We start from the raw sequence: 20871 nt of genomic DNA on the forward strand, positions 1-20871 counted from the left end.
ATCACGCCAGCAAACTGAGTGAACATCATTAAAAAAAACAGACAATTTTTCCTAATATAACATTTTTACCTGATCCTTGATTCAATAAAAAAAAATATTTTTATTCCATTATAATACATGTAAATCTCAGTATTCCCGCCAGTAGTATTACTAAAGGCCCTTTCACAATTGGCGCACGAGTAGAAGAGATAAAATATTCGTGCGACTGAAAAATTTTAATTTGGATCGTAAACTGTTTCCGAAATAATCGCATATGAAAAAGTATTCATACGAAATTCGCATAAATCTTGCGATATATCTTGCGTCTATATGCAACTGGTGTACAATGAAAGCGAGTGTTGTAAGATAATGCGATAGGATCGCGCGAGTGATCAGGTTATCGGACGGTTGAACGAGTGCCAATGCGATTGTACGTGCAGCGCTCGTGTGCTCATGCGTTCCATGGTACGAATGCTCGTGCGAGTCAGAGAGGATATATATACCGCCCGTTTCCGGCGCTCTTCAGTTGATATTATTGAATGCAAGAGAAGATGCTTACACAAGGTATATATACTAGTGGCAAAGCATGATAAATTATGCAATCATAGTAAAACGTTACAAGATTACATGAGACACGTTGGGCAACAGTCTCATATTCGCAAAACACACGCATACACAGCTGTGATTCATCTTATGACCTTTAAAAATCGTGCATCACTCTTGCGAGTACACCAAACGTTGTAAGACGTTCGTACTAATGTTCGTGCGCTGCATTGCGAAAATTTGGATCGCATTCGGTCGCGTCTGAATAGTGTGCACGTCCACTATTTTGAGGAGACTTAACTCGACCTCTAAAAAGCATGCAACGAATGCGAGACCTCGCACAACGTATGCGAGAGCTCGTGCGAAGCTAAAACATTCCGATCGCAAAGTGTTGTAAAGTGCTCGTGCGCCAATTTGAAAGGCCTTAAGCAACACACAGCGAGAAATCATTCAGTTCTGTTCATGCTGAGCAAATTGCTTTATGAGGTAATAAAGTTATTACCTTACTTGTGGTTTTATCTCGGACAAAGACATTGGAACATGTAAACATCAACAAGAGGCCCAAGGGCCGTAATGGTCACCTGAGTATAATACAACACTGTTAGTATCCATAGAAGTATAAAGCAAAATTAACTGAAAGATGAAGATATGTTGCCTATGAAATTAAACAGATATGCTTTATCACTTGCCTTGTGCTACAATTTACACAGTACACTTGGCTATTTTGCTACATTAATAATCTCTATATCAATCTTTTATATTGTTTTGCAGACAAGAATCCGACTTTGAGCATGTGTTGCTCATTTATTTTTATTTTGTCCATATATAAAACATTTTTTCTTGTATTCTCATTCAATCAAATACATATGTAACCTGCTAATTAAATTACATGTATATACTAAGATGGCTTGATTAATACAATTTAGCAAAGGGGAGTAACTCTCATTTGTTTCATTTATTACAAGTGTAAACTATGTTTTTCTATGATACCCAAGAGCAGAGAAGAGACACATTTATTTATATTTATACATTTACATTAATTTTTTTATTATTGCATTTAGTTTGCTTAATACTCAGGATGAAAGGAAATTTTCAGAGCAATTAGGCATTTTCGCAATCATCAGAGCCCCGCTAAAACGCCAGGACCCCTGACCCCCGGCTATGAAAATCACAACTTCGGAAGAGGTATCCTTGCTCATCCAAAACATGCCTTAGTTCATCAGCTTAAGACCCAGGAGCAGAGAAGATTTTAAAAGAATCAATGCATTTTTACTATATAATTATTAGAGCCCTGCCCTAACACCAAAAAATCAAAGCAGTAATTCATTTTCACTATATAATAAATAAGCACCCCCCATGGAACCCCTGACCATGGGGTCACATCCTTAACGATTTTGGAAGAGGTGCCCTTGTTCATCATTACTATGCACTTACTTTCATCGACTTTCTACCCAGGAGCAGAGGAGAAGATCTTCAAAGAATGCATTATCAATATATAATCAACAGAGCCCTGCCCTGACACCAGAACCCCTGACCCAGAGGCCATGAAATTCATAATTTTGGAAGAGGCACCCTTGCTCATCATAACTATGCATTAAGATTGTTTGCTTAATACCCAGTAGCAGAGAAGAAGATTTGTTTCATAAATACTAAATAATGCATTTTCAATAAATATTCAACAGAGCCCCACCCTAGCATCAGAATCCCTGACCCTTGGGACATGAATTTCACAACTTTGGTAGAGAGCTCAATGTTTATTACAATCATGCCAATAGTTTGACTTCTTGATGTTCGGAAGTAAAGATGAAGATTGCATTAATTTTGTTGGTTTTAGCCCCCACTCCTCAGGGGGCATGGGCTATGAATTTCACAATTTCGTTCCCCTTCACCAATACATGCTATATGCCAAAATTGGTTCAATGATTGAAGAGACTAAAGTTGAAAATGTTCAAAGCTGAAAATATTTAAAAGTTTACCACCGACGGACGACGACGAACGAAATCAGATAGCAATAGGTCATCTGAGTGACTCAGGTGACCTAAAAATTCATGGACCTATGCATCACCTGTGTGTTAAAAAGGTTACTTTCGTATATTTACATACCTTCATGTGCCTTGGTCTTCATTTCTAAAAACAAATGATACATATCATTTCAAACATAAAAATTATCATGAGATTATATATGTTTTGATCTAATGCAATAAAATGCACATATAGCAGATCAAATTTGCAAGATATATTAGCATACCTAAACATCATAACACAATAGATAATAAGCAAATATAAGTAACACACGTCAACTAACTATTAATTGGAATGGGAACTCGGTAAATAATGAATCTCTACTTACCATTTAATTGTGTTTCAGCTGTTTCCAGCTCCAGAATTCTATGCAGTAAACGGCTATTTTCATCTAGACAAATCAAAATCAATTTCCTATTTTTACACAGATGAGAAAATATCTTCTGAAGTCTGTTACATATCGTAGGATTTATCAAAGGATAAGCATTTATTACAATCATTTATCCACATGTAGATTGAAAATTGAATTAACAAAGCGATACTGTTCACTGAAATCAAAAAATAGTGTGCCAGATTTTATTGAAAATGAAAAAAAATGTTGGAAGTGATGTATTTATAAACAGTCAGATGGACATTTTACTAAAGTATATACCGGAAAAGTCAATAATTGAGAATTGTGTACAACATATCATAATTTTAGTATTTCCATAAAAAAAATGAATCAATACCAGTCTTTTTATCGTTCTCTCTGGTAAGTTGTTCAATTTGTAATTCATAATCCTCCATTTTTTCTGTTATTAAAAAAAAATACTTTTTAAGTGTAAGTAAATTTGTAGACTTGATAGAAAGTACAAAGAAGGGAAAATTTTCATTATTTACTTAAATTCAATCATACACGTACATACCTTGCTGTAAATTGATATCGTTATGCAAATCCCTTATAACTCTTTCGTCTGAGGTACATTCTAAAAAAACATAAAATAATTATTTTAATGAGGTTTTTTCCTGACTTTATTTCAATAAGGTATTCAAATTTTAATGAACTGTAAGTGCGTGTGGATGCTTCTATTGTCTGTGTGTATAAACGCTTCTTTCTTTGTCCAAGTTATTAAGAGTCGTTGAATTTAAAAAAGAATCTCACCACGATCTTTGTTTTGTAGATTATTCAATTCCTGTGTCCAAGCAGACATTGCATTATTCTGAATGAGACGATCTGTTTCCTGACTTGGTCCATGGTCAGATGCGAGGTAACTCATACCTGCATTTGTATATTAAAAAATATATTATTACTCTCAGCAGTGTGGCTTCGACTCATAGGAATACATGGTGTGGTCGCTACGACCAATGTATTACATGTAAATTTGTTTTATAGGCTATACCTATATACATATTTATGGTATACGTGTTTTATTGTTAAGGATGACAGAAATTCTCAAAGCGTGAAATGTAAAAACTGCAGTGCACTACTTGAAATATCAATTCACAATCATGAGCTTTATTTTTTAATATGTACATGAACCTTTATCAGTTATATGGGTTATTTCTTTGTTTACTTGTTTGTAAGAGATTGTAAGAGTATTGCATTGATAATATATCATGATGATGGTGATACAAAATTCCTCACCACATTGTTCTTCAACCTGTCTCCTCAAAGTTTTTATCTCTTCATCGGCCTCCGCTAGTCTCGCTATAATTATAATATTTTTTTCAACTTTTACTTTTGGAATTAGTTATGATTATCAACAATCTGAAACAAATCATACAATTATTGAAGAAAATCTTTATATCACTCATAGTCCCGATTCTCATCGGATGCAATAGACCTAACCATTTTGTATTATTACTTGTTGTATTTGAAGAAAAGTTGAAATACTGAATAGATGTAGTTTAGAAAAATGATATCCACAAAGAAGAGGACCAGCTGTGATACAAAACATATATTTTTTTCGTTATAAATAAAATTCAGTGAATTTACGTTGCTGTATATATCCCGAAGGCTGCATAATAACCTGGAGTTTAATATCAAATTCAAATTTTAAGGCAAAAACACACCATAGAGTTCTTCTTCTGTATTTTGATGTTTTAGTAATTCCTCTTTCATCTGTTGAACGTCTTTTAACCTCTCTTCTCCACTGATTCTTTCTTGGCTGAGACTATCTGTTAAGTGTGTATATGAGAAAACTACGATACAATTATTTGTCTAAAAAAGACTAAAAAGTTGAACTATGGTATATCGAAATCAAACATCTATATCTCCTTTACCATTAATATGCATATAATCAATAATTTTGTTCTGCGTTATTATAATTGTTATAATTATTTTAAAAACAGAATGTCTGCTGAGGAGTTAATACCTTTTAAAGAATATATTTCATTGTTTAATTTTTCTATTTCATCCCCAACGAGAATCTCCTCTGAAAAAAATACCAGAAGTTAAATTAACTGATATCCATATATATGGATATACAGTAAAATTTGACTTATTCGAAATAACTAACTGCAAAGAATTGGCAGCAGAATTAGACAACATTCCAGATAAGACAACATTTTTAAAGGACAGAATTTACTTAATGAGACAAATGAGACAAAGTAAACATCGTGTTTTGCAAGACTTTGGAATATAAATCATATAATTGAGAAAAGTTTTACTGTAGTTTTGTGCATTAACAAATGTTAGAATATTTAAAAAAAAGAATCAAACTATCAAATAGTTATATAAAGAAGTCATTTAAACATAATATTTCACCAAAAAAAATCCACATAGGAATCAATTTCTTTAATATCTTTCGTTTAAAACTTTTTTAATCGCTATATTCTTAAAATCTTTTTATTCATTCAGATTACATGAAAATTAAAGAGGTATCTAAGAAAAATAATTTTAAGGTTCTAGTTTTTACTGTTTTAAGGGAAAAAAGGGGGAGTTTCGATAAGGCTGTTTTTCGGCCCCTCAAGAAAAATAATGAAATTGTGATATGTTGTAGATAAAAGCGTTATCTTCCTTAAAATATGAAAAAAAATTATACTGCACATTTTCTGGTCACGTGATAATTAAAAATTTAAGTATACCCTCTTCCCCATATTTTTGGAGGGGTGATATTTAAAGGGGGTAATGAAGTTTATTTAACGTCAAAATCATAAATGAAATATTACGAATGTGAATAAAAACATCAAATAACCAATTTCAATATTTGAATTTACAGAAAATTAATGATGTTAATTTTATTTGAATGCGTTTTAAAGTGCAAGATTTTTCTCGTATTTTAATTGTAACTCTTCTTTCAAAGAGGATGAATGTAACATATAAAACGTATATGAATAATAAAGACAGGAATTTTCAAAAAATGAATTAATCGACAGTTTATACTTCCACTGAATAATCAATATTTTACATTTTCCCGTACGTAGAAAAGCAAATGTAAAGATATATAGACAAGAGATAGATAAACTTAAACTGTCATTGACAGGTGTTTGACACTGCTTGCAACACATTTTTATCAACTAAAGTTATTGTGCTAAATATAGTATTAATAAAATGTACCGTAATTTCATTAAATTGAATTTTTAAAAAAATCTTGAAATTAACAGATTTCGGAATTCGGTACGATTAAAAAATGCAGTTATTTATATTTTTAAAGTATATTTAAAAGAATCATACTGCAATTTACATTGTATTTAATAATACCAGGCGTATTACTACCAGTCAAAATATTTTATCAAGCTAGTAATTATTAGTCCCATACCGGTGAAGCCGGAGGGGTCTATAAGTTTCCTCATCGTCTGTCCGCCTGTTTGTCCGTCCGTCTTTCTGTCTATCTGTCAGTCTGTTCCACTTAGTTTTTTGCACTTTTCTCTAAACTCTTGCAGATATTGAGCTGGTTTTGGTATTTATAGTGTATCCTGATGAGAAACAGAGTTTGAAATTCAAGTTTGAATTTCGTTAAATTCTGCTTCATTGATTTTTGACGGAATATTACAAATTCAAAAAAAAAAAGGGGGGGGGGTCGGCGTTTTTTGTTTTGTTTTGTTTTGTTTTTTTTTAAATCGCATATATTGAGCTGATTTTTGTTTTGGTATATGTGTTAAACTTGGGTTATAGATCAAGTTTGCATTTTCTTCCGCTTCAATGATTTTTTTAAATAGGGCATTTTCAATTTTTTATGGAAACCAGGTTATACTTGGTGTGCCGATAGTGGACTATTATTGCTAATGCAATGCTTACAGAATGTATGAATAAATAGCCAAATGATAAAAAAACTAAAATACATTGAGTGCATGTCTTCTATTCATTCTTAAACTTAAAAATATTTACGCACATAAAGAGGTGCATTATGTTTTCAGCAAAATGAGACAATCCAGGCAAGCGAGGACCTACATGTAATTCCTCGCGCTTCCCAACTACCTTTTGATGCTTATGTTGTTTCACCAACTCTAGTCACTATTTGATTTTCTAGACCATAGCCGCAATTTGTAAATACCAAATGTATATGTTAAATCATATCCTGCAGAAACGTACAAATCAACATCAACATCCAGTCTTAAAATTAATCTACGCTCCCTACATGTAGACCACACGGAAATATATATGAACCTTCTCTAACAGATTGAAGCGATGAGAGTTTCTATTCAAAGGAATGGCTATAACCATATCCATGATAAAGAACGTTAATGAATGGACTTATTCTTAAACTTCTCTTTAGTTCAGTCAGTCATTCGGAAAATGTCAGATCCGGCATCTGTTACAGTTCTGGTAATGTGTAATGCATCATCGGTGCATATTTCTTCAAGATAGGGATTATAGTTACATGAAAATGAGACATGTTCCAAAATATATACCCTGAGCATTCATCAAGAAAATGTAAGTCAGATCTAGCATCTGAAGGAAGTCTGAAAGTGTGCATCCGAAGATGCATCATGAAGCACGTCTTCTCAACAAGTGCTATGGCTGCACTGCTCCATAAACATTAACCTGCTTTAAAAACATTAACCTGGACATTCTTTAACTGAAAATGCAGCATCTAAAACCCTACAGATGACAAGAAAACACACTAAATCAGGCGACTCTGATGATATGAAAAAAAATGATTAAAAACTTTTAATAACCTATACGCCTATAACGATGGTATTACAAAAGCTCCCCCAACTTCGTGTAGGTGAGCTAAATATGTGACGTTAACGTTATACGCGAGCGACGAAATAAGTAGGGAAATAACTATAGGATACGATTATTTTTTCTTATTTAATATTTTCGAGAGTTCTCTTTGGTTTAGAAAAAATATGCTACTTTTGGCTTAGTATTTTAACACGGTGTCAGATCAAGTAACCAGGAGCTTCTAATTTTAGATATGCAAATTTTAGACAATTTTCAATTTTTGGATATGAAGTGCACATGCGACACTCATCATATTTTAAGATATTAGTGTGCAGAGTATATTCTAATTACTGAGCAAAACTAGGTGAGTGTCCCTCATGCACTTCATATTCTAACCATCGATTTATAAATGCCACCCTCTTATATTTTCCCATTAGCCTAATGTTAAAGCATTTGAGGGTACATCTAAGAATGTGCCAACTCTTGAAATATAAATAACAAAAATTAACATATATTTCTTGAATTCTAAACAATTTTGAAAAAATAAAACGAAATTTATTTTTATGAAAATAAGTGGGCCGATAAGCGGCCTTATCGAAACTCCCCCTTTAGGATCCAATCATTTCATATTCCGTATTAGATTTTAACCGAATTAATACAAACATTTGTTTTGCTGTTATTTGATTAATTGATGAATTTATTCATTTATTGGTGATTGATACGAGAATGTTATCCATAAGATTTCTATTTTTGGTGTTTCAGGGATAAATAGTTGGAATTTCTCAATATGCATATTTTGATCGTCAATAATATGAACCAATGCTCTGACGTTATAAGCATTATAAATGGTCAAGCCAAATATATTTTTGTGTTTACAAAACGGATCAATTACTACACATATTAAGCGTCAAATATTAAGTCATTCACAGTTTATCCGAAATACTAGTATATTGTACGGAGCGATTCTCCATAATGACTTTAATCTAATAAAGGCACGCATACATTAAAGTCCTGGAATTTCTCCAAACGTCATGACAAAAGTCTTAAATACCATAAACTTAGACCAAAACAAAAAAAATGGTTGCTATGCGTCATGGCAAGATTGAAAAAAGCATTTTAAAACAAGTTTAGAATCTATTAAGTTTGAAGCTATGCAGAAAGTGACAATGACTGCTTCTTAGAGTTTAAGACCTTATGTTTTAACTACACGGTAAATGTATCCTGGAAACCAACTATCACATATGTTACTATGGAAATAAAGTATTGAAAAATAATAACTTTTTTCACTTATTTTGATGAAATCATACACTGAAAAAAAGCAATTATAGGTTGAAAGCTCCCAAATATTAAAGAAAGATTCCTGTAACATATTCAAAGGAAAAATGTGATATTTCTCATTGGTTGGGATTGGTTGCTAAAAAGGTGAATTTCTTTGGGGTGGGGGTGGGGGGATATGCATGTAGATTCCCAAAACTTTTACGATTGATATTAAAATTTGTATCGTTTCATTGGTCTTTCGAGAATGAATACTATTCGTTATCTTCATATTTCATTTATGAGTTTAATTATTAAATATGTACATGAACCTTTATCAGTTGTATGGGTTATTTCTTTGTTTCCTAATGTGACTCAAATTGTAAGAGTATTAAAATGATTATATATAATGATGTTGATAATGATGTTGATACATGTATAAAATTCCTCACCACATTGTTCTTCAACCTGTCTCCTCAAAGTTTTTATCTCTTCATCGGCCTCCGCTAGTCTCGCTATAATTATAATATTTTTTTCAACTTTTACTTTTGGAATTAGTTATGATTATCAACAATCCGAAACAAATCATACAATTATTGAAGAAAATCTTTATATCACTCATAGTCCCGATTCTCATCGGATGCAATAGACCTAACCATTTTGTATTATTACTTGTTGTATTTGAAGAAAAGTTGAAATACTGAATAGATGTAGTTTAGAAAAATGATATCCACAAAGAAGAGGACCAGCTGTGATACAAAACATATATTTTTTTCGTTATAAATAAAATTCAGTGAATTTACGTTGCTGTATATATCCCGAAGGCTGCATAATAACCTGGAGTTTAATATCAAATTCAAATTTTAAGGCAAAAACACACCATAGAGTTCTTCTTCTGTATTTTGATGTTTTAGTAATTCCTCTTTCATCTGTTGAACGTCTTTTAACCTCTCTTCTCCACTGATTCTTTCTTGGCTGAGACTATCTGTTAAGTGTGTATATGAGAAAACTACGATACAATTATTTGTCTAAAAAAGACTAAAAAGTTGAACTATGGTATATCGAAATCAAACATCTATATCTCCTTTACCATTAATATGCATATAATCAATAATTTTGTTCTGCGTTATTATAATTGTTATAATTATTTTAAAAACAGAATGTCTGCTGAGGAGTTAATACCTTTTAAAGAATATATTTCATTGTTTAATTTTTCTATTTCATCCCCAACGAGAATCTCCTCCGAAAAAAATACCAGAAGTTAAATTAACTGATATCCATATATATGGATATACAGTAAAATTTGACTTATCCGAAAACAACTAGCTACAAAGAAATTGGCAGGATTAGACAACATTCCAGATAAGACAACATTTTTAAAGAACAGAATTTACTTAAAGAGACAAAGTTAACATCGTGTTTTGCAAGACTTTGGAATATAAAGCATACAATTGAGAAAAGTTTCACTGTAGTTTTGTGCATTAACAAATGTGCATTAATTAAATTATTTCCAAGAAAGAATATTTAAAAAAAAAAATCAAACTATCAAATAGTTATATAAAGAAGTCATTTAAACATAATAATATTTCACCAAAAAAACCCACATAGGAATCAATTTCTTTAATATCTTTCGTTTTAAATTTTGTTAATCGTTATATTCTTAAAATCTTTTTATTCATTATTGATTCAGATTACATGAAAATTAAAGAGGTATCTAGGAAAAATAATTTAAAGGTTCTATGTAATTTAAGCTATAAACATTTTATATTACATATTAGATTTTAACCGATTGATACAAACATTTGTTTTACTGTTATTTGATTAATTGATGAATTTATACATTTATTGGTGATTGATGCGAGAATGTTATCCATAAGAATTCATATTTTTTGGTGTTTCAGGGATAAATAGTTTGAATTTCTCAATATGCATATTTTGATCGCCAATGTTACTCGCCAATGCTCTGACATTGTTTTTTTTAACCTGTCTCCTCAAAGTTTCTATCTCTTCATCGCCCTCCGCTAGTCTCGCTAAAATTATAATATTTTTCAACTTTTACTTTAGGAATTAGTTATGATTATCAACGATCTGAAACAAATCATATTATGATTGAAGAAAATTTTTATATCACTCATAGTCCCAATTTTCATAGGATGCAATAGAGCTAACCATTTTAATTTGAGTTATTACTTGAAGAAAAGTTAGATAACTAAATACATCTAGTTTAGAAAAATGATATTCACAAAGAAGAGGACAAGCAGTGATACAACACATGGAAAAATTTAATAATTTATATTTTTTCCGTTATAAATAAAATTCAGTGAATTTATGTTGCTTTATATATCACGAATGCCTCCATAATAACCTGGTATTTAAAATCAAATTCATATTTTAAGGCAAAAACACACCATGAAGTTCTTTTTCTGTATTTTGATGTTTTAGTAATTCATCTTTCTTCTGTTGAACGTCTTTTAACCTCTCTTCTCCACTAATTCTTTCTTGGCTGAGACTATCTGTTAAGTATGTATATAAGAAAACTACAATATAATTATTTGTCGAAAAAAGGCAAAACAGTTGAACTATGGTATATCGAAATCTAACATCGATTTTCCATTACCATGAAAATGGCATACTAATCTAGATGTCCCAACAGTTTTTCTTTATGCATGTTATTAATAATTTTGTTCTGTATTATTATTATTGTTATAATTATTATTTAAAACGTTTAAAAACAGAATGTCCCCTAAGGAGTCAAATTCCTTTTAAAGAATATATTTAATTTTTCTATTTCATCCCCAACGAGAATCTCCTCTGAAAAAAAAACACCAGAAGTTAGATTAACTGATATCCATATACTAATATATGGATATAAAGTAAAATTTGATTAATCCGAACGCCACTATTGCAAAGAAATTGGCAGGATTAGACAACATTCCAGATTAGACAACATTTTTAAAGGACAGAATTTACTTAGAGAAAAAGTTAACATCGTATTTGACAAGACTTTGGAGTATGAAGCATACGATAGAGACAAGTTTCACTGTCGTTTTGTGCATTAACAAATGTGCATGGATTAAATTTATTTCCGAAGAGTAGAGTATTGGAGAAAAAAGTGTCTTTTTTACATCTTCCTTTTTTTAAATCGCCATATTCTTAAAATCTTTTTATTCATTATTGATTAAAATAACATGAAAGTTAAAGTGGTATCTAAGAAGAATAATTTTAAGGTTCAATGTTTTAACTATTTAAAAGGAATAAAAATTCTTGCAGCAAACATTTCATATTCCATATTAGATTTTAAGCAATGAATACAAACATTTCTTTTGTTGTTGTTGTTTAATTAATTGATGAATTTATTTATTTATTGGTGATTGTAACTAGAACGTTATCCATAAGAATTAATATTTTTGGTGTTTCAGGGATAAATAGTTTGAATTTCTCAATATGCTGTTTTCATCATCAATGTTACGAACCAATGCTCTGACGTTATAAGCATCAGACATGGTCAAGCCAATTATCTATTGTGTTTACAAAACGGATCAATTATTACATCTATTAAATGTGAAGTATACTAATACGACAGGCTTTTGAGAAGATCCACAGATAACAATATCACTGAAAACGGCTTTTAAATATGCAATTTTTACATCGATTTGTACAGCTATTTTAGGAATGACTCTAATTCTTGGCCAAATTATTCGAGTTTAACCTGGTTTGGGTCAGTTTACGCTTTATATTCCGCGAAGCGGATTAGAAAACAGCGTAAACTGACCCAAACCAGGTTGTACTCGAATAATTTGGCCAAAAAGTAGAATCATTCCTTATGATTTAATTTTAAAATCATTAAATAACTATGGGTGTAAAATTTCGTTGCTTTTTATTAGTTCAAATTTGCCGCTCAATAATACAACCGTTGTAACGGAAGTAACGGAAGTGATGGGAAGCGAGGGGAGGTAAAAACTGATACATAGGCCTAGCAGCTTTGTTGTTTGTTTACATGTGGTAAGATCGAATTATTGTTTAAAGTTAAAGGTGCATTTATTAAATCTGGAATTTTCCATGAATTCCGAGGACTGGAAATGAGAGGATTGTATGGATACAGATGATTCAGCTGGTTGTCGGGGGTGGGGTGGGGGTGGGGGGGTGTCCCCATACCAAACCAGGTTATACAGAAATAATTTGTGTTCCTTTTTGGATATTAACCAATCAGAGGCTAGAATACAAAATTAAATTATATTTAGGTAAAACCATCATGATGTACATTCAAGCTAAAATGAGACCTTTTTTACATTCAACTAGAATACAGTCAATGACTAGGTTTTGAAAAAATATACATTGCTTAACGATGCTTAATGATGATTTTTTTCTCTCCTAATATGCTCAAATTCCTGCCTTATTGACATCTAATGTGTCCACTTTCTTTGAAATCACAGTTACATATTCTCAATTTTGAACCATTTTTCATTTAAACAAATGAAAGAGCTTATAGGAGAAATTGTATTTTAAGAATAATGAAAATTAGTAAAACGCGTTAAAAATGTATCAAATTTAATCCTCGATATCAATTTAGAAGTAGAAGAAGCATTTAAATATTCAAACCATTTTTATTTTCAGCAACAACAGCTACACAATTTATCAAAATTAAAATAATATTGTTAATCATGAAACTGGACGTAGTCAAATTATATAAACCTTTATTCATAGGTCAATGCTGATACGTTAATGAAAACATCGACAACTTATTTATATTTACTAAAGATGAAGTAATCTTTATATTTTGCATTTTTATGACAAAGACACATGACTAGACACTGTATAATACATACCTTCATTTGTAGTGAAATTTTTGGCATCACTCCCAGTACTAGGCTTATCATTTGTTGCAATGTGTGGTTTGCTCTCTGATGGTATATTAACTTGGTCTGATCGGATCAATGTAGATTTTCTATCTGTTTCCTCTTCACTTCTTGCACTGCCTTCTTCATCATTACTAGGTTTTGTTTCTTCAAGAGAGACTTCAAATTTTTCACGTGTTACAGAATTGTGGCTGTCAGAATTGTGGATGTCACTTTTGTCTTCTCCACTTACCTCCTCCTTTTCAGAAGTTTGAGACTGACTGGATGTCAAATCTCCTGTGTCACGATTTCCTGTTTTAGCATTACCCATAGATACAGTTTTCCTTGTATCTTCAGAATAGTGATAACTAAACTGCTCGTGTGTATCCCAATTTGGGTCACTCTCGTTTGAATTCATATCCTCAAGATAAGGGCCCTCTGAATTATCCGTCTGTAATATAAGGCTTGTTTTGATTGAATCTGCAAAATCTCCATTCCTAGGCTGTTCTGGCCTTTGTATATCCTTACTTGTATCATTCTCATTTGATTTCATATTTTTAACATCTTGACTCTCTGTTTTATCACCATGTACAGAATCATTTCTATCCGAGTCTCCAAAAACAGCTGTTTTATCTGAATCTGCAAAAGCTCCACCCCTAGACTGCTCTGACTCTTGCAAATTCTCACATGGAGCGCTCTCAATTGCATTAATATTCTTAAAATCTTGACTCTCTGTATTATCTTCCTCTTGTGTATCCCGATTTGGGTCATTTTCAGTTAAATTCCTATTCTCAGCACCTTGACCCTCTGAATTATCCTCTTGTTCAAGATCTGTTTTGTTAGCGTCTGCAGTAGCTCCTTTCCTAGACTGCTCTGCCTCTTGTGTATCCCCATTTGAATCATTTTCATTTAAATTCCTATTCTCAGCACCTTGACCCTCTGAATTATCCTTCTGTTCAAGATCTGTTTTGTTAGCGTCTGCAGTAGCTCCTTTCCTAGACTGCTCTGCCTCTTGTGTATCACCATTTGATTCATTTTCATTTAAATTCCTATTCTCAGCACCTTGAACCTCTGAATTATCCTCTTGTTCAAGATCTGTTTTGTTAGCGTCTGCAGTAGCTCCTTTCCTAGACTGCTCTGCCTCTTGTGTATCCCCATTTGAATCATTTTCATTTAAATTCCTATTCTCAGCACCTTGACCCTCTGAATTATCCTTCTGTTCAAGATCTGTTTTGTTAGCGTCTGCAGAAGCTCTTTTCCTAGACTGTTCTGCCTCTTGTGTATCCCTGTTTGGGTCATTTTCAGTTAAATTCCTTTTCTCAGCACCTTGACCCTCTGAATTATCCTTCTGTTCAAGATCTGTTTTGTTAGCGTCTGCAGAAGCTCCTTTCCTAGACTGCTCTGCCTCTTGTGTATCCCCATTTGAATCATTTTCAGTTAAATTCCTATTCTCAGCACCTTGACCCTCTGAATTATCCTCTTGTTCAAGATCTGTTTTGTTAGCGTCTGCAGTAGCTCCTTTCCTAGACTGCTCTGCCTCTTGTGTATCCCCATTTGAATCATTTTCATTTAAATTCCTATTCTCAGCACCTTGACCCTCTGAATTATCCTTCTGTTCAAGATCTGTTTTGTTAGCGTCTGCAGTAGCTCCTTTCCTAGACTGCTCTGCCTCTTGTGTATCCCCATTTGAATCATTTTCATTTAAATTCCTATTCTCAGCACCTTGACCCTCTGAATTATCCTTCTGTTCAAGATCTGTTTTGTTAGCGTCTGCAGTAGCTCCTTTCCTAGACTGCTCTGCCTCTTGTGTATCCCCATTTGAATCATTTTCATTTAAATTCCTATTCTCAGCACCTTGACCCTCTGAATTATCCTCTTGTTCAAGATCTGTTTTGTTAGCGTCTGCAGTAGCTCCTTTCCTAGACTGCTCTGCCTCTTGTGTATCCCCATTTGAATCATTTTCAGTTAAATTCCTATTCTCAGCACCTTGAACCTCTGAATTATCCTCTTGTTCAAGATCTGTTTTGTTAGCGTCTGCAGTAGCTCCTTTCCTAGACTGCTCTGCCTCTTGTGTATCCCCATTTGAATCATTTTCATTTAAATTCCTATTCTCAGCACCTTGACCCTCTGAATTATCCTTCTGTTCAAGATCTGTTTTGTTAGCGTCTGCAGAAGCTCTTTTCCTAGACTGTTCTGCCTCTTGTGTATCCCTGTTCGGGTCATTTTCAGTTAAATTCCTATTCTCAGCACCTTGACCCTCTGAATTATCCTTCTGTTCAAGATCTGTTTTGTTAGCGTCTGCAGAAGCTCCTTTCCTAAACTGTTCTGTCTCTTGTGTATCCCCATTTGAATCATTTTCATTTAAATTCCTATTCTCAGCACCTTGACCCTCTGAATTATCCTTCTGTTCAAGATCTGTTTTGTTAGCGTCTGCAGAAGCTCCTTTCCTAGACTGCTCTGCCTCTTGTGTATCCCCATTTGAATCATTTTCAGTTAAATTCCTATTCTCAGCACCTTGACCCTCTGAATTATCCTCTTGTTCAAGATCTGTTTTGTTAGCGTCTGCAGTAGCTCCTTTCCTAGACTGCTCTGCCTCTTGTGTATCCCCATTTGAATCATTTTCATTTAAATTCCTATTCTCAGCACCTTGACCCTCTGAATTATCCTTCTGTTCAAGATCTGTTTTGTTAGCGTCTGCAGTAGCTCCTTTCCTAGACTGCTCTGCCTCTTGTGTATCCCCATTTGAATCATTTTCATTTAAATTCCTATTCTCAGCACCTTGACCCTCTGAATTATCCTTCTGTTCAAGATCTGTTTTGTTAGCGTCTGCAGTAGCTCCTTTCCTAGACTGCTCTGCCTCTTGTGTATCCCCATTTGAATCATTTTCATTTAAATTCCTATTCTCAGCACCTTGACCCTCTGAATTATCCTTCTGTTCAAGATCTGTTTTGTTAGCGTCTGCAGAAGCTCCTTTCCTAAACTGTTCTGTCTCTTGTGTATCCCCATTTGAATCATTTTCATTTAAATTCCTATTCTCAGCACCTTGACCGTCTGGTTGATCCTGCTGTCCAAGATCTCTATTCTCTGAGTCTTCGGAAGCTCCATTACTTGACTGCGTGTCTGACCCACCATCAGTGCATTTCTTATTCTCTCTACGTGGTTCCATTAATACCTCCTCGTCTTTATTCTTCTTATCCGATTCACACACAGCCTCATCTAACTCCTTTGATTTCGTTTGGGCGTTTTCTTTCGATTTGCCTTTTTTGTTTATCGTATTTCCTTTATTTTGATTTTTTTTATGTTTATTATGTTTTTTTTTTGGCATTTTATTTGCCCGGATCAATGAAAAAAGGGAAATTTCAAAATGAAATGTTTTCCTCTTCCTGAGATAATCCTGAAAAGATTATAAATCAAATCTTGAATAAATGGATAACCTTACAGATGTTTCTGTATGAATAATTTTAGAATCCATGCATTTATGTTCAATCATAAGATTCTTTATACATGCATATCAAAATATTACACAAGTGTAAAACTATATAACATAAGTCTAAAAATTTCAGAGTAAATCTCCAAAAAAAAAAAACAAAAAAAAAAAAAACAGACACTACGCTTCTAATTTTAACACATACTAGTATTCTACTGACAAATCTTAAAACCATGGTAAATCTTGAGGTACAGAATAAAACTTAAGAAAATATAATGAGTAAAGGTTTTCTTGCACCCCCCCCCCCCCATAAAAAAAGTCTAATGAATTGAAATGGAGATCACAAAAACCATATAACAATAACTAATAGAAAAGTTAAGACCTGGATATGACTGTATCAAAATGAATACTAGTATCAATATCGTCATACGATAAACAACAGTCATGTATTGTACGTCACCATAGCATATGCACGTCTGTATATTTTCAGTGTACCTGTGTCAAAATAATGAAACCTTTCTTTTAAAAAGTTGATTATTTATTAAACACTTCCATAAATTTTTTTCATCGTCAAACATCACATTGAAGATCAAATATTTGTACCATATTTGTGCAAGATGATACTATTGGATCTCTGCTTTCCAACTTATTATTCCTACTAGAAACTTTGCTTCAATTAGATTAAGAGAGCAGGAACTCTACGCCATTATAATATATGACTATACAATATTAATCTTCCCGTCAGCGTTTTTTTCCCTTATATAACTGGTACCGATAAACGGTACCATTCCCAATGCCAAAATACGTTAATTCTTCCCAATTTTGAGACTAAAATTTCCCAATTCAACTGCCAAGCAACAGACTACGATGACATCGTATTTCTTTGTAAATGAAACATTGTACAAGTTGACTTATAATTTCACTTCCGCTGAAATCGAAAGTAGAGATTAGTCGTAATATGGCGGGACCTGTGGTGTAAACAGTGTAGTGTCATATATTTTGACAAATTGAAAGCATGAAAATGCAAAAACAAAGGCAGTTGATATGAAAAACAATAAATACTTGTTGTTTATTCTTTGAAACACGGAGTATTAGGTGATGAGGTTGGAATAAACGCAAAATACGTTTCATTTGTTTAAATCACAGAAAATTCTCCTTTTTTCTACTTCGATGCTATTTTTCCCAATTGAACCGGTACCGGACCCTTTCCCAATGGGTAGAAAAAAATCGCTGCCCGCTTTTTAGATTAATAAGGTGAGATGACTGCATGTCTCGTATTCATGCCAAAAAAGAGAGAGCATTTCAAACGTTGCATAGTAAATTTAATAATAAAACTGGGAAGTTAAACCTAGGAGATTAACTTAAAATTAATATCAAACAAAACCTGAATGAAATACAGTAGAGAAAATAATGGATCAAATGACCTTTATTTTTTCCTCGCAGCATATACTACATGTGTACAAGTCTATGCTTGTATATTAATCTTTAATGTTTATCGTAATTAATAATGTACAATGTATGAAAAAAATCGTTTAAGAAGATTTTTTTCATTGCACGAGACATACTATCATCCTCTGTATTCTTGTCCAGGGTGCAGAGTGTACTTTACAAGAATAAAGAAATCTCACTATCTTTATGAGTATTGTACCAACTTTCGAATAACATTACACGAGACACAGCGAGACTTCTTGAAGTTCTTCCGGCAAAACTTATACCAACCTTTACACAAGACACCTGACACGTTATTGCAACAACATTCTCATAACGTCAAGGTCCTGAGCAAACTCTATACAGTGTCAATTCTCCGGGACTACTTCCCCAAGGAATAATGCTATGGAGTTGTAGCGTAACGTAATACTGAGCTGTCTGGAGTTTGGGTCCTGAGTCAACATGTTGCCGTTGGACCCCTGACAAATTTCATTCGATATCTTCGGACTTGCTTCTCTCATTGAGTAGCACCAATCAAATTGAAGTAGACAGATAATGTAAACAGAAAGGAATCAGTTGACATGTACACCTAAAATGCAAGTGTTACGCATTGTTTATCATCGAAAGGTTGAGAGATAGGAAAAACAAACAAAATTTGTAATTTTCCCGACAGACGTCACTGCAATCAGCCTGCAAGATAAGGAATGAAATTTGTCAGGAGTCCAACGGCAACATGTTGACTCAAACCCCTGACGTTTAGAATATAAAATAGGCAAATCGATCCTTGACCAATTAATTGTATTGGTACGGTTTATAAATTTTAGAAGACTGATTCTATCTGTTGAATCACATTAAGGCCTTGGTAAATAATATCGTCGTTTTACGGTCTTTCATTCTTCTAAATTATACTCTCCAGTCCGGCTACCCCACCCCCAAAAAACACACAAAAAACCACCATCAACAAACAAATTCCAAAGAACACATTCAATAATGAGTAAAGATGTCTGTCTTTCTTCTTTTATTTCAAATACAAAAAAAGAAAAATTCAGGACTCGATTTTTTTAATATATTTTTCTAAATCAAACTAAATAAATGTTAGATACGAACATTTTTGTGCATTAATATTTTGCTTTGTAATGCTATAAAATCTTCAATAAACAAAGGTTTTCATCAAAACATTAAAAAATGATACCTCATTCTATTTTTACTTTGACCTTAGATTTCACTGAGATATATGCAATACTTTATGAATTATTAAAATAAAAAAAAGATGTTAAAGGTAACATAACGACAAAACTTTAAGATAAACTTGATGACTTCATCATTTCTATCGTCAACTTATCATATTTATGTAGCAATATACCCTTATCACTTGCATATATAATGGAGCCTCAACTAAATTTTATTTGTCTTAATTATATTTTGATTTAAGATCAATGTTTTAGGTAATGTGGAAAGAAATCTTGGCTTCTACTACCAGAGTGAATGTAATTTAACGAATTTATGAAGGAAGTTGTTTATGATTACAAAAGTATCCCGGAATACATTTTATGGTTTAAATTGCCCATTTCCAAATTCATGTGATAAAAGTCTTTAAGGAAATATTGACTGTGTTCATTCAATTTTTTGCAATTTTCTTCTCAGTCTGATATGAATTTTATCTTAATCACATATGCAATTGAAATTGTTCTAAATGTAATAGATATATATATATATATATATATATATATATATATATATATATATATATATATATATATATATATATATATATATATATATATATTATAGTTTATGTCTTCTAGTTGATTCGATAGGCAAGAACATGCTCTACAAACGAACATTTTCTAAAACGAGGCAAGTTATTGACAATTAAACAAGTTGATGAAACAAGGATATCAAGAGTCTTGTTTAAAGTCAACATTTAGCAAGTTCTATGTTCGAAACAATGACCTTGTCAGCAAATACAATCTATCATTCAGTCGAATGCTTACTTAAGTTTTTGATAAAAATTGTTGTCATTATTTACACACTGAATTGTCTACGGCTTTTTCTGTTTGCCCGATCATGACAGGGTGCACACGGTCAGTGAGACCGGTCGACAGGAGATGCTTACTCCTCAATGGTACCTGATCCCACCTCTGATGATTTTAGAGGTCCAAATTAGCTCTGCTCCCGATTTGTATAGCTTCAATGGAATTTTGAGCTTGATTACTGTTCGTTATCTCCATATTTTATTATTTTAATGCAGTTAAAGTTTTGATATGAGTAAAGTATAATGTTTAAAATCGTAT

At 32.6% G+C, this 20871-nt stretch overlaps 1 protein-coding gene across 1 annotated transcript in view; it reads right to left on the minus strand.

Annotated features, from left to right (window-relative positions):
• Positions 1-16888, minus strand: part of LOC133191729 (uncharacterized) — a 36046-nt gene extending 19158 nt beyond the window's left edge. The window contains exons 1-11 of the mRNA XM_061327466.1: positions 13714-16888; positions 11296-11400; positions 9768-9872; positions 9340-9402; positions 4597-4701; positions 4169-4231; positions 3686-3802; positions 3450-3509; positions 3273-3335; positions 2873-2935; positions 2626-2649 (exon numbers count right to left, since the gene is read on the minus strand). Of these exons, the coding sequence (XP_061183450.1) occupies positions 2626-2649; positions 2873-2935; positions 3273-3335; positions 3450-3509; positions 3686-3802; positions 4169-4231; positions 4597-4701; positions 9340-9402; positions 9768-9872; positions 11296-11400; positions 13714-16888 (3943 nt within the window). The remainder of the gene's footprint in view (positions 1-2625; positions 2650-2872; positions 2936-3272; positions 3336-3449; positions 3510-3685; positions 3803-4168; positions 4232-4596; positions 4702-9339; positions 9403-9767; positions 9873-11295; positions 11401-13713) is intronic.
• Between the last annotated feature and the right edge of the window lie 3983 nt (positions 16889-20871).

The sequence above is a fragment of the Saccostrea echinata genome, unplaced genomic scaffold (assembly GCF_033153115.1).
Source record: "Saccostrea echinata isolate AGI-Se365-2 ecotype Australia unplaced genomic scaffold, CSIRO_AGI_Sech_v1 ptg000024l, whole genome shotgun sequence".
In the NCBI taxonomy this organism is placed as follows: domain Eukaryota; kingdom Metazoa; phylum Mollusca; class Bivalvia; order Ostreida; family Ostreidae; genus Saccostrea; species Saccostrea echinata.